Genomic DNA, 13,873 nt, shown 5'->3' with positions numbered 1-13,873 from the left:
GCGCGGCAGCCGGTGCTCCGGCGCTTTTATTGTCAGTTACCATGAAGGGCCGCTGGACTGAGCTTCTGGCGAACAGCACGGCGAAGGTGTTCTCGCAATGCAGCCAGAAATCTCCTCGCCACCCATCTTCAAGCTACACGGCAGTGTGCAATACAGAGCCCTTTGCGAGCACCTTGCAGTACGATTCTGAGGGCTACGCCATGCGAGCATATAACGCGCAGAACCACCACATGTTCCTCTACGATGACGAGCAAGCATTATGCGAGAAACTCTGCAAGGCAAGGGCGAACTATACGCAGTTGTGGTTCGGCGTGGCAGTTTTCGACCTGGAGTACGAGGACGGAGACAACACGTGCTCGACGCGGAACAAGGCTGGAAGCTTCAGCCGGCTGAAGACGGTGGCAGAACTGTTGCTTCGCTTTAGCAGCCACAACGCTGACTGGTCACCGGAAAACTGCTGTTCATTTTGGCGCTCGTAATATACAGGGCTCGGATTTCCTTGCCGGCCGATAGCGCTCTACCTTCGATTGCGTATCCTCCTGCTTAGCAAAAATGGTATGTGTTGTTTCATACATTCCCGAAGACAGTCCAAATCTCTGGTTCAGTGGGTGTATTTGCCCTAAAAGACTGGCTTTGGGCTCTGTTACCGTCTTTTTGTCAATTTATGTTCAGCGTAGCGTAAATTGGAACAAATACTGAGAAGGAAGCTTCACGCAATAGACAGATCGAAATTCGACAAGTAGACTTGTTTTCGGCTCGGCCAAAGTCGTGTCGGAACTGAGTTGGTGAATTGAATGAAGCATTCCCTGTCGACGAGTTCAACCATATTTCTTCCTCTCTTCTATAAAATGTCTATAGCTCCGGCCAACTTTGTGTGGCTCTGCAAGAAATTTCCTCGGCAGGAAAGGTAAGGGAACGGGTCTCTGTCCCCGTGTCGTGGGTTGGGGGGAAGGGGGGGGGGTCACAATGCAAGAAAATATTCTTACGCCATGGTAGGGGACACTCTTCTCTAGCCGCACCGCGCATTACAACTTCCCTCCGCCCTCCGCTCCTCTATCCCGACCAACAAACCCATCCTGCACGGCACAGGGACAAGGTACAGTCTCCTTCCCTTTCCTGCCTAGCCTTGGCTGTAGAGAAAGTTGACTGGAAGTGTAGCCTAGTCCAAGGAGCAAATATAGAAGTCGGCAGTTCTTTAAGGAAGTGGCCTATCGTTCTTTTTTTTTTTTCTAGACAACTGCTGACAGAAAATAGGACATATAGATCAACATTGATAGTCTCTAGGAAGAAATACGTCCCCTACAACGCTGGTGGAACCGGATGGCACTGAGACCAGCTGCGAAGGCTCAGTGGGTTTGGCGTTAGACTGCCGATTACAAGGTCACGTGAATAAATCCCGGCCACGGCGGCCACATTTATGAAAAAACAGCGTGGACTCTGCAGTGTCAGCGCACGGTAAAAATTTTTAGGCAGTCTAAATTAATCCGGAGACCACCTCTAGGCGTCTCTTGAAAAGCATACGTCGCTTTGTGACGTTAAACCCCACATACCAGATGGCACAGGAGGATGCGTGCTGCACCCCAGTAGGACATGCGTTCAGGACAGTTGGTCCGTGCGTCCAGCCGATAAAATTCCTGGAACAACAATATGTACTAATCGCGCGCTGTGGAGTCATGTGTTTTAGATATCCATCAATGCAGATACCCATTATAGCGCTTCCACAACCTTTTTTTGCGGGGACTCAATTTTTAGAGACTGAGATTACTACGACCATTATTTGTGAAATCCGAGCTCACTTCAAGGTAACACGATCCTGTGAGCACTGCGTAGCTCACGTCGACAGAAACATGGTCCAGACTCAACTGGATAACTGTAAAATGCCCCCACGTATATTTTTTAGCAGGATTGGTAATGCATGCTGTCGAGGCAAACTTGATAAAACGGAATAAGTAGTTGACGGAGAGGAAGACTGCCGATAGACCCGACTGAGCACCCTTCCTACTGAGTCAACAACAACGTGCTGTCTTTTTCAGGCACTGAGCAAATAAACCAGTCGAACGACCAGGGACCGAGAAGAGACAAGACACAGACTGACACTGGAGCTAACAACCGTGTTTCATTGAGACAAGTCCGTCTCCCTAGAAAACCAGCCGAGCGCAGCCCAATAACCAAGCCACACACCAGCAACGATGGCTGGCAGATAATCCAGGCGCTAGCGCAAGCGCGTAAACAAACTTACTTCCTTCTAAATGAAAGAGATAGACGTCGTGCTCATGCAATTATCCCCTTGCATGCTGATGTGATAGGCTTCGAGAATTTCGCGTTTCATGCTGTCCTGGCCTCTACCTAGAATACTAACATTGGAAAACAGAGGGAAGCAGCCGCAATCCCGGCAGTGGCGAGGCAGGTTTGTTCCGTCTGTTGAGTTATAGTGCTCCCGCAGCCTGTCATTTATACCCCAGCCTGTTTGGCTGCTGTAGCCATGCAGACTTGTGAAAACATGTAGATTTCGGAAAAAGTTTACATCGGCCAAACAGGCCGGTGTACCAGTGATAGGCTGCGGGAGCACTACAACTCTGTGGTAATTAAAGACGAAGGGCATTATCAGACAAAAGGACGCAATATCTCGGCTCTTACTCACTGCCTGCTTACAAGATGCATTCGGAGAGTTTAATTAAGAAAATTCAGGCGCGAGATTTGAAGAAAAAAATCGTATTCACTACAATGTAATTCACGGTATGATTTACAGCGCATACTTGAAAACCCCAACAGATTTCGTAGCTAGCTTTTCAGCTAATATGACGCAAAGTAATGCTACGTTTTCTGGGAAGGACGCAAGTTCTGAACATATATATACGTATCTAGATGTTCCAGATATCGAGGCAATAAATTTGCTAAGGCTGAATAACGACATTAGATAGGTGCCATGAGTTATGCGTTACTATAACGTTAAGAAATATTTTGAGTGCATTTAGTAGGCCCTCTCAAATTATGAACTGCAGCTCACCGATACCCGCACCTTGAATAAGTATATAACGATTGATTGATGAATTGATTGATTGATTGACTGACTGACTGATTGATTGATTGATTGATTGATTGATTGATTGATTGATTGATTGATTGATTGATTGATTGATTGATTGATTGATTGATTGATTGATTGACTGACCGACCGACCGACCGACTGACTGACTGATAACTGACTGACTGACTGACCCTCACTCAGCGCATATATACCTCCCCTCATATCCTTCATGTCCTAACAGTACTATAGAACCCGACGAAAAACATGAACCTTCACTCATAACATTAGCGTATGCCGTGCCAGAAAAAAATTATAGGGGTATCCTGGCGACACAGAAAAAAGTTTATTGTTTATGATGGTTTAATGGCCCAAAGCGACTCAGGCTATAAGAGACCCTGTAATGAAGGGCTCCGGAAATTTCGACCACCAGGGGTTCTTTAACGTGCACTGACATCACACAGTACGCGGGCATCTAGAACTTCCCCTCCATCGAATTTCGACCGCCGAGGCCGGGATCCAACCAACGTCTTTCGGGCCAGTAGCTGAGCGCCATAACCACTAAGCCACTGCGGCGGCCCACAGAGAAAAGAACGTTGATTATTGCACAAGCTCAACTTCATCACATGTGTACCAGAAACAGTGAGAAGCAATGAACCTAGGCGACATATGAAATGGGCTACTAGAAAAACGAAGATATGCTATTGGGGCAAGGGCTTACTTTAAGGCAAAGGACACGCAATCAGTGGCAACCAAAAGTCAGCTGGAGAGCTTACATAGCAATTTTCTCGGAATAAGTTGGCCTCGGACTGCCTCAGAACACGGTCATGGAAAACATTAGGACAGACCTCTGTCTTCCAGCGGACGCAGACCGACTACTGATGATAATATTTATTAGCTGCGTGTCACCCGAAAAATGTGCAAGGACAAGAAGTTCACCTAAGGTGGCAGCAAAGGCAGACGTTTTATAATCCGCCTGGATTACACGTCATGGACCTAGCAACTATCATTAAAGAATGTTAGTTCTGTGGGGAGACGGCGGACCTGTGTCATATGGTGTGCGCCTGCCAAGAAAATCAGAAAATCTAAGCAATAGCTCAGCCATCGAAAAGCTCAGCAACTCCTCGAGAGAGCGCAGGCATGAACTATAGCCAATGAAGTCCCGGACTAGGGTCCCAAACCGCACCGATCCCTCTCCAAAATTGCCGATTAAATATGAACGCCACATAGAGCGGTGCTCTCGCCTCGGGAACATTAAATACAGCAAGAGCCAAGATTACATTATGACAAAAAGCATTTCCTTGTCTATATCTCACGACGATCCTTTTTTGGTACTTTCGTAGCAGTGTATACAGCTTTATCTGTACAAATTCCGTCACGATTCTTGAAGACCGAACTGCCGTGCCCTTTATGCTAACCTCTCCCACTGTTTATTCTCCTGTCCGGTTGCTATAAAGTCGGGTTTCTTTCCCACCCCCTCCCTTACTGTGGGAACGTGGCACAACTGACATATGGCACTGAAGGTGAAGCCGAACACCGCCTGCTCATGCAGAAGGGCATCGATGTCTTAGGCGCTTAAGTGTTGTGCCTGAATAAAGTCCCGTACTACTACTACTTTCTGCGAAAAGGTATACCCCAGATAAAGTTCTAAGATCTCGACACTATTTGTTCCGACGCTCTTTGAAGCTATTCTAACTGGATTTTTTATTTACGCTGCACAACTTTGTGGACCCAAAACCCCGGTTTCATCTACTTCTTCACTTTTTTGGCAGGAATCATTTTTTTTTCACATTTGAGCAGCCATTCCCACCTTGGATAATGTTGCGCACATCATATAGATATCGCCATTACTCGCTTGTTCTCGTGGTACACCCTAGAGCGTGCGTAGAAGTAGAATAAATTGATATGCGGTCCCAACGCATATCAGTCAGGTTACGCGACCCCTTACTAAATACCATTGAATATCAGCACTTTGCATGTAATTGGAACGTCGGTTCGTATAAGACCAGGATGTCTGAGGTATCAAAGATGCGGTTGCGGTGCAGGATTCCCAATTTGAATTTATATCTGTGCAGATGAAGGTGGACATCGACAAACCTAAGTGACTCATGCGTGGAAGTTGAATTTGTCGACCATTTTCTCCTCTGCTGCCCAAAGTTCGCATTTCAGAGAAAGATTTACCTGAGGTCCCTCTCTCCAGGTCAGTACTCCCGTTATCTCTGCCGGTGTTATCGTTCGGTGCGAGAGCCAAAAAATTTGCATCGGGTTCTATTTGTGGGATTCTACACGATTACGTAACTGCAACTGGTAGGTTTATTTCATCTTTTAAAATTCTTCGAGCTGTCCTTTTTCATCCAAGATGCTGTTTGTTATTTTACTTTAAATATTCTTCTGTCGTTATTCATCGATACATTTTTCAAAATTCACGCTTGGCGCTAATATCTTGTCGTAATCGCCTATGGAAATATTCTTTTTATCCCACTACACATTGGCCAATCCCTTTACGTAGGTATGTGTCATGTTTTAAGAGAAAGAAGAAGAACAAGAATATCTCATATTTACGGAGGTGAACAAGAAGAAGAAGATCTTTCACGGCTAACCCCCAAAGCAATACGCAGGCAACAGCAACAACAACAGCCCCCAAAGCGGTGCCTTCTTGCCCTCCGGGACGATGGACTACAGTCCGGAGCGGTCTATCTTGGACAAGTCGACTGTGCAGCCCCTGTCTCTCACCGTAGACCACGCCGAATCAACTCAAGACGGGCAGTCCGGCAAGTCTCCCGAAGTTCTTGTCATCCTGGCGTTTTGCATTCTCACAGCCGTGGCGACAGTCTCGTGGGCAATGATCCTAGCGGCCATGCTGAGCACAGGCGAGGACGGAGATCCTGAGACAAACGACATTGCTGGTCCCGTCGACGACGCTGAAGAGCAACTTCCTCTGCCCGAGCCAGCGCAAGACGTCCCCTTTCCACAGCCAGTGTCAATCGAAGTGGTGAGAGTTCCGCGAACTAAACCCCCTGCACAGACTCCACCCACCACTAAGACCCATTCTCCCACCATGTTAACGACGACTGCGACCACGATTTCAACTATGGTTACCACTGCATCTACGACGCCTACGACAGCGAAAACAAGAAGGACCGCAAGTACACCCACAACTTATACTTCTGCTTCTATGACAGCCCCGACTACTCCGGCTACATCTAGGTCCCTCAATCAGGCCCTTTTCTGCACCTATGGCATCCTGACGAGCAGGTCCACAAAATTTCCCCCAGACGGTCTCTGCGACTACATCTTTTATGACTCTATGTACAAATACGGTTTTGACACCCTCACCCAAAGCTCCCCGTTCGGCTCCGCCCTCCGGACAGTTTTAGCGAAAGCACAGAGTGGAGGAAACAGAAGCAAGACTCAGTTCGGTATGGGCTTTGGCTTCATGCAGATCAACGCCATTTCAAGAGACCTTGCGAACGACGGCGCTAGAAATCTGTTGAAACCTATTGTCGCACGCGGCATATTCCACTTCGGCGTTATCGACATTCCCGCCTACAGGTTTACCACATTTGCGACTGATCTGGTCTTCACAACCCTTCGACAGCTCAACGCGTACGTCCAGGACATAAGAGCTCAAGGCCAGTCTTCGATCACCGTCTACGGTTCAGTCTCTTCCACAGGTCAATGGAACAATTACTTCAAGTATAATTTCATGCACTCTTTCAAGCCCGACCTTTTTATCTCTCACGGCTACCAGCTTTACGAAGATTTTCACAGAGCACCATGCTTCGTAACACCACCTACATTACTGGAGAAGCCGCCGCTGCCGGACTTCAACATTCATGACCTGCGTGATGCTATGGCAGCCCTGGCGGCCTTCGGTGCGGAAGCCGATGCTCCCTCGCTGTCGCTATCTGTGACCATGAAGGGCCGCTGGTCCAAGCTCCTGCCCAACTCGCCCCCCGTGGTATTCTCGCGGTGTGACCGGGAACCTCCCCCGCCCCTACCTGTAAGGTATATGGATCTGTGCGGCACAGCCCCTTACTCCAACAATTTGGAGTACGATCAAGTGCACTACGCTATGCGCACCTACGACTCCCGAACAGGTGCCATCTTCGTCTACGACAACGAGCAATCCCTGTGCGAGAAGCTTTGCCGAGCAAGGGCCAACTACACGCAGGTTCAGTTCGGCCTCGCCGTTTTCGACCTGGACTACGAGGATGGCGACAACGACTGCTCATTGCAAAACAGATTCGGCAACTTTAGCCGGTTGAAGACGATGAACCGGTTGCTGGAATTTTTTACCGACCAGTACAATAACCCGGCGAATCGCGCCGAGTGTTCTGAAATTTTGCGTTAATGTTTTACGGTTTCGCGAATCATTTGCCTGAGAACTCTGATGCGTATGGGTTCTGCGGACAGTGGTCTGCCTCAGTGAATATTTTTTCCTTGTAAACAGAATTGTTCATTTTACTTGTTCTGTTGTCTTGAGAGTAGCCACAAAAAGCATTTACAGTTAAGCGCCTGGTGTTGCCAGGTCGTCCGAATGGTGTGCTCCTATTTGCACTTCATCATTTTTTACTTTTCATTAGCGCATATGGATTCTTCCTTGAGGCTGTTTGTCAAGGGTTGCCCACAATATGTCGTGCCCTCCCCCCATATCTCTTTGGATGTTATCCGCAATGGTCTGAACTGCATGGAGCGTGTTCTCGCACCATCAAAAAATATCTGAATTTTTCCTATGCAAAAAGTTGACGCAATCTTCATTTTGATTCAGATCAGTGGTTAGCAGCATTTATTTCGCGTGGCCTAATTAAAGGATAAGCAATTATTCACATCTTGTGCAACAAATATCAGTAAGCAAAAACAATAGCCTCGCGATCGCGATGCCCAGACGTGCGAAGAACTCGTCATTCTCTATGCGAACTTGATTTCGCCGCTGAAAACGAACAATTTCTTTTCCTAGAAGTTTCATAGTTTTTAGACTCTGGACAAATTCACTGGTAAGCAGCAGTCGTGGCAGACGACATCCCTGCGGGCGATGTTCTACACGAGCGATGTTCTATAATGAGAACTCATTCAGAATCGGCACTACAGGACAGCTATTGCGGTAGACACGGATTAAATTCAGGATTGTTATAATCTTAACTGGCTTTAAAAACTTCCGCAAAAAGTTGTTTGGTACTAGACGGTATAAGGAAGACTAATTTTGTGCAGGCGCTGTGATTCACGCGGTGTTCCTTGAAAACTGGCACTACTATACAGGCGGAGCCAACATTTCTGTCACCCGTGTTGACCGAGGTTCTTGATCCACGGCTAGGCTTCACAGCATCCCTCGCTGCCTCTGTTGGTCACAATACCCCACCGAATTTGGTATGGCAACAAGGAGAGAGAGAGAGGGTTTATTATTAGGAAAAGCAGAGAGGTTGGCCTGAAAAATAAATATCTGGCCTGCTACTCTAAAACGACCGCTAGCATAATTACTGACGATAAAAAGGTGACGAGTGCCGCATTGTTTTAGTTCTATTATAGATAACTGATTCTGCACCGCTGGTCGCATCAGTAATTTTTATATTTTCCCTGTAAGAAGGTTTCGAATTCTTCACTAGAAAAATAGATATTTTAATGTATATAGGAGAGGAACTTGCACCGTGGCGGAGTGGGGTCAGAGCAACTGAAACGCCCTGCACGCCAGCGACAATATTGTCACCGATATATTGTCATCAATAAACGGTCGAAGCACTCAAAACAAGGTTTAATTAGACGTGCTAGGCGTGCAAGACAGCAGGGAGCTCGAGCGAGGAAGAAGACGAAATCCTCTAGCCCCTCGAGAGCGCAAGGCATAACAAGTCCCATCTAAAACAGTTCGGCCGCGGTATGGCGCCACTGGACTGATTGGGACTGTGGCAACATAAAGTACCAACCAGGTACCTCCAAACCGGGCCTCCTATGGCAGCGTCTTTTATGGGCCGAAAGGTGAAACTTCACCGGCAGAAACAAAAACGCAAATGAACAGTATTATCACCATAGGCACCGATTCTACAGTGCTGCTCTTGTTGCTTGGCGTTTCGTCAGCCGATCACAGTTCACCGCAAACGCGCCATACACCTGCGGTAAGCTCTGCCGTCAAGCTCACTATTCAGGCCCAGTAGATTAGGCGAATGGGATTTCAGGCACACTTGCCCTGCGGAAAATAAATTTCGTTTCGGGCTGAAAGCTCAAGTCATTTCCGGTCGCCGTTTGATCAGATTGTCGATGCCTTGCCGACGCACTGCTTCGGTCGACCAGGAATACACCTCGGAAAGAAAGCAAACGTCGTCCACGTGCAAGTAATATCTGCCTGTCGACCGAAAACAAGTAGGAGAAGAGTCGCGTTGATGTATGAGGCGGAAGCTAGGGGAACAAAAGATTCGCGAGAAAAATAATTATATAATCGCCCTCAAAAGATAATTGTATATGTGGAAAGATTGAGCTATTTCATCTTGGTTTGATATATCTGTAAGCCCGCTGGCCCTCTAAGCTTTTTCCTTCCCGCTAGCTTGAAGTACAGGATGAATAAACTGTGGAGCTACCTCACTAAATCGGGTTATCTTCACTGAGTGGCCTTAACCGGGCTTATACACTTATTGCATCAAAAAGCACTGTATATTTAGTGCCCAAAGTTTTCTTTTACCCTATCCTTGCACCCCAATAAATTCAATATACCCAGGCTAAGCCTCATTTCTAGCCGCAAATTTACATTGCGTAAACATAAAGCGCCGCAGCAAAATTAACGAATATCTTTTGCAGCAATGTACAGGGCGTGTTTTAAGTTGGCGTAGTGTATTAAACCTGTTTTAACGTTATTTTTATTCATGACGTGGCCTAAGTGAACGACGGGCTCGAAAAGTCGGCTTTTTAAGCAAGAACCAAACGTGTACTGTCCAGACATCCTACTGGCATCACTAAATCAAGCGCTATACCACACTGACCAGGTGCTCGTGCTACTTACTTGTCCACATACAAAATTGTGATAGAGAGATAAAAGAGAGAGAGAGAGAGAGAAAAGGCAGATAGGCTTCTCGAAGGCTGACTTGTGCGTTTGGGATGCATGGTCGATGTGATGTTAAATTACAATTTTCGCGGCGTACAAACAAATCTGGCATTCTCCGGGCTATATATGGCCGATGAGTAAACGCTATGCCAGAAAAACCACTCCGCAAGGCTCGAAAAAAGTTGCCCACGCATTTCCTTTCGTAGCGTTTCAGCGTTTATGCCGTCGTCTGCTTCGGCAAGAACACCGGCTGGCCCATTGCTCTTTCCTCCCCACCCCCCCCTCCTTCCCGGTCAGTCACATACCTTCAAGCGGAACCCCAAAGGACTCGGCCTGGACGACAGAAGCACCGTTCCTATTCCTAGGGCACCCAAACATTCCCCACGGAAGCGGTAGAATACACCCTTCGGCTCCAGCTTCAAGCGGGTAATGTACAGGCGTGATGACATGAACTTGGCTGAGATGAATGGCTTTGAATGACCCCTGGTCACGACCGTAACGCGGCATGTTTGATGACACCCGGTCCACTGGGCAGCGGTTTTAGACGCCACGCCGATGCGCGGCCAACTCGTTAAGGGATTAAACGGGCTGTGAAGGGGGCTCTAATAAAATTGCGGCATGCTCGGGATATTGAAGCACGCCGCTTCACGAATAGTGTCCAGCAAGAATTTTTTTAATGCGCTTTGTAGAAGCTGAGTTATCTGTAGTTAAAATTTGAATTTCAGCGTCTTCGCGCCTGTCCCTCTCCTCTCGTCAGTTTTTGCACGCTGGAAGGTAGGCGCTCCTTCGCCGACCCCCCTCTGGGAGCGAAACTTCCCGACCCTCCGGAGCTAAGCGGCTTATTGGCCGCGGCCGCGGTAGCTGTCTGACGTCTGAAAGAATCTAACCAATGGCCACCTCTCACCTTGTCTACGCAGATGCAGGGGGCGGAGGAGGATGCGAACATGCAAAAGTCGAAGGGAAGGGCTCGTCAACTTTGACGCGCGATTGTGGGTCGTCTGCTGCGTGTAGAAGAGTATTATTTGGCTCTGGTTTTTATGGCAATACAGTGCAGTGATAAAGTGAGTTAATGTGCTCTCCTCGGAAGGCGTTTCAGAGCTCCTTTAATGCAAAGGTGCTCATGGTTCGTTTTCGGAAGTCCATAAGAAACGCCTTACCTCTGAAAATCATTGTCCGAGTCCACATGTTTAGCGTCGTAAACAACGATTGCCCAAAAGTGGGGTTGGGAAAGGCGGTTCGATTGACCGCAATTCGACCAGCGACCCTGAGGCGGCAACGCCAGCGGCGAGATGCACAGGAAAGCCCCCGTCCAAAGTCGAGAGCGTTGGCAGCCAACCCTTGCATTTTGCCGCCGGGACTACTGATCTCTTGACTTTTAGTTTTAAGTTTTCGATCGCGTTTCCGGTCTTTGGAAGTGGCGCACCTGATTGGTCGAATGGCGAAGACGTCACAGAAATAACATCGTGGCAGCTCATTTTTCGCGGGCGCTTTGAATATGGAAGGGTTTCGTTATTTTAATGTATCATTTTCTCAACAACGCAGCCACCTTTCTGCGTATGGAAATAACCTCGGTATGCACTTGCTGAAGAAGAAACTATCCATGTTGCTTGGTTGGATTCTTCTATTTAGAGCCCCTCTAACGCTTTCGCGTTAATAGGAGCTGAACTTCCTGACAGCCTCCTTCTAAACGCCTATGATATTAAATTTTATTTCTCTCTCTCTTTCTCTCCGAAAGACAGCGTAATTTTAATGATCACACGCTGTATTATTTCTGGCACCCTTTCGATTGCTCGAACAGCCTTCGGTTCACGGTGTGTCGTTATTTCCAAGCACAAGCCACGTTACATCTGCCTTTCATTTCAGTTAATTGCCAAATCTCAATTGGTTCAAGTATGTTTAGGCCACTGGAAACCCATACTCACCATTACCTTGTTCTCGTGAGCCATGGAGACTCGGCAGAGGTAGTAGAAGTTGAAGTAGCTCCTTTCAGAGCTCCATAGCTCAGCACTTTTTCACTCTAAGCGGACTTCGCGTCGAGTCACTCGAAGACGAGCCAGCAGGTAAGCCTTCGAACGAACTAGTCATCCTGGCGTTCTGTATTCTCACAGTGGTGGCGACCATCGCGTGGGCTATGATCCTCATGGCAGTACTGGACAGGGGAGGTGACGTCGACCTCGAGACCTACGACAACAATGGCCCTGTCGCCGACGCCGACGAACGAGTTTACCTTCCCGACCCAGAGCAAGGCCAACCCGTTCCGCAGCCGGTGTCAATCGAAGTGGTGAGAGTTCCGCGGACCACGCCCCCTGCACCGACTCCACCGATCGCTCCGACCCCGATGTCAGGTACAACTACGTCCAGGACTACCGTGACAGCAAAAACAGGACCAGCTACAAGTACAAACTTCACTGTTGGTTCTCCTATGACTTCTACAAGCATAGCCCCAAGTAGTCCTGTTGCACCTAGGCCCCTTGGTCAGGCCCTTTTCTGCACCTATGGCTTGCTGACGACTAGGACCACAAAGTTTCCCACGGATGGCCTCTGCGACTACATCTTCTAAGACTCTATGTACAAGCACGGCCGTGACACGCTGACCCAAAGTTATGGATTCTCCACTGCTCTGAAGACATTCTGAGCGCATGCACAGTCTTCCGGAAACAGAAGCACGACACAGTTTGGTGTAGGGTTCAACAACGGATACATAACCAAACTTTCAAGAGACATCGCAACAGATGTCACTAGAGATCTGTTCAAGCCGATGGTTGCACGAGGCATTTTTCATTTCGGTGTTATCGACGTTCCCGTTTACACCTTCAACGCAGTCGGGACTGATGCGGTGTTCAATGCTCTCCAGCAGCTGAGCGTGTATGTGCAGGACATAAGAGATCAGGGGCTGGCTTCGATCATTGTCCTCGGTTCCGTCTCTCCCACGAGTTTGTGGAACGATTACTTCGAGAATAAGTTCAAGGACTCTTTTAAGCCCGACCTGTTTATTTCTCACGGCTACCAGCTTTACGAAGATTGGGAAAGAGCACCGTGCTTCGTCACACCACCTACTCTGCTCACGAAGCCACCGCAGCCGGATGTGAACATTCATGACCTGCACGATGCTTTGGCCGCTCTGGGGCTGCCTTTGGGGCGGAAGTGGGCGCGCCCTCCCTCTCCCTATCCGGGACCATGAAGGGCCGATGGTCCGAGCTCCTGTCCAACTAAACGCCGGAAGTATTCTCGGGGTGTGAGGAGAAACGCCCACCGGCCCTGCTCGGAAGATATGCGGATCTGTGCAGAACAGCGGCTTACTCGAGCAATTTCGAGTACGATCCAGCCAGCTACGCAATGCGCACGTACAACTCCCAAACGGGACACATTTTCGTCTACGACAACGAGCAATCTTTGTGCGAGAAACTTTGCCTAGCAAAGGCCAACTACACTCAAGTGCAGTTCGGCCTCGCTGTCTTCGACCTAGACTACGAGGACGGCGTCAATGCCTGCCCGGCACTAAACAGGTTCGGCAGCTTCAGCCGGCTGAAGGTGATGAATCGGCTGCTGGAATTTTTCACCCACCAGTACAATGTTCGGACGAAGGAGGCCGAATGTTCTGAAATTTGGCGATCTTAATGTTTGTGGCCGCTGGATCGTTGGTGAACGAAACCTTATGCGTTTCGCTTCTCGAGAACCTAGGCTTCCCTTGACATTTAACTTGAGCAAAGCATTTCGCTCTTTCTGTTTCTCATTTCGTTCTCAGCCTTTTACAGATTTAAGTGCCGAGTGTTGTCACGGCGTGCCAGTAACTTTGTGCAATTTGAATTGGCCATTTCAGT

General features: G+C 48.3%; 2 protein-coding genes across 2 annotated transcripts in view; both read left to right on the top strand.

The window, feature by feature from the left end:
• LOC144120839 (uncharacterized) overlaps positions 1 to 13,873 on the top strand; it is a 141,237-nt gene that overhangs the window by 23,897 nt on the left and 103,467 nt on the right. The window lies entirely within an intron of this gene.
• LOC144118304 (uncharacterized) lies at positions 5,634 to 13,670 on the top strand. The gene is made up of 4 exons (XM_077651274.1): positions 5,634 to 7,275; positions 12,161 to 12,397; positions 12,875 to 13,196; positions 13,340 to 13,670. The coding sequence occupies exons 1-4, from the start codon at positions 5,697 to 5,699 to the stop codon at positions 13,668 to 13,670; spliced, it is 2,469 nt and encodes an 822-aa protein (XP_077507400.1). The 5' UTR covers positions 5,634 to 5,696.

This window comes from Amblyomma americanum, chromosome 2, assembly GCF_052857255.1.
Source record: "Amblyomma americanum isolate KBUSLIRL-KWMA chromosome 2, ASM5285725v1, whole genome shotgun sequence".
NCBI lineage: Eukaryota > Metazoa > Arthropoda > Arachnida > Ixodida > Ixodidae > Amblyomma > Amblyomma americanum.
This window is presented reverse-complemented; position numbering and strand designations above follow the sequence as displayed.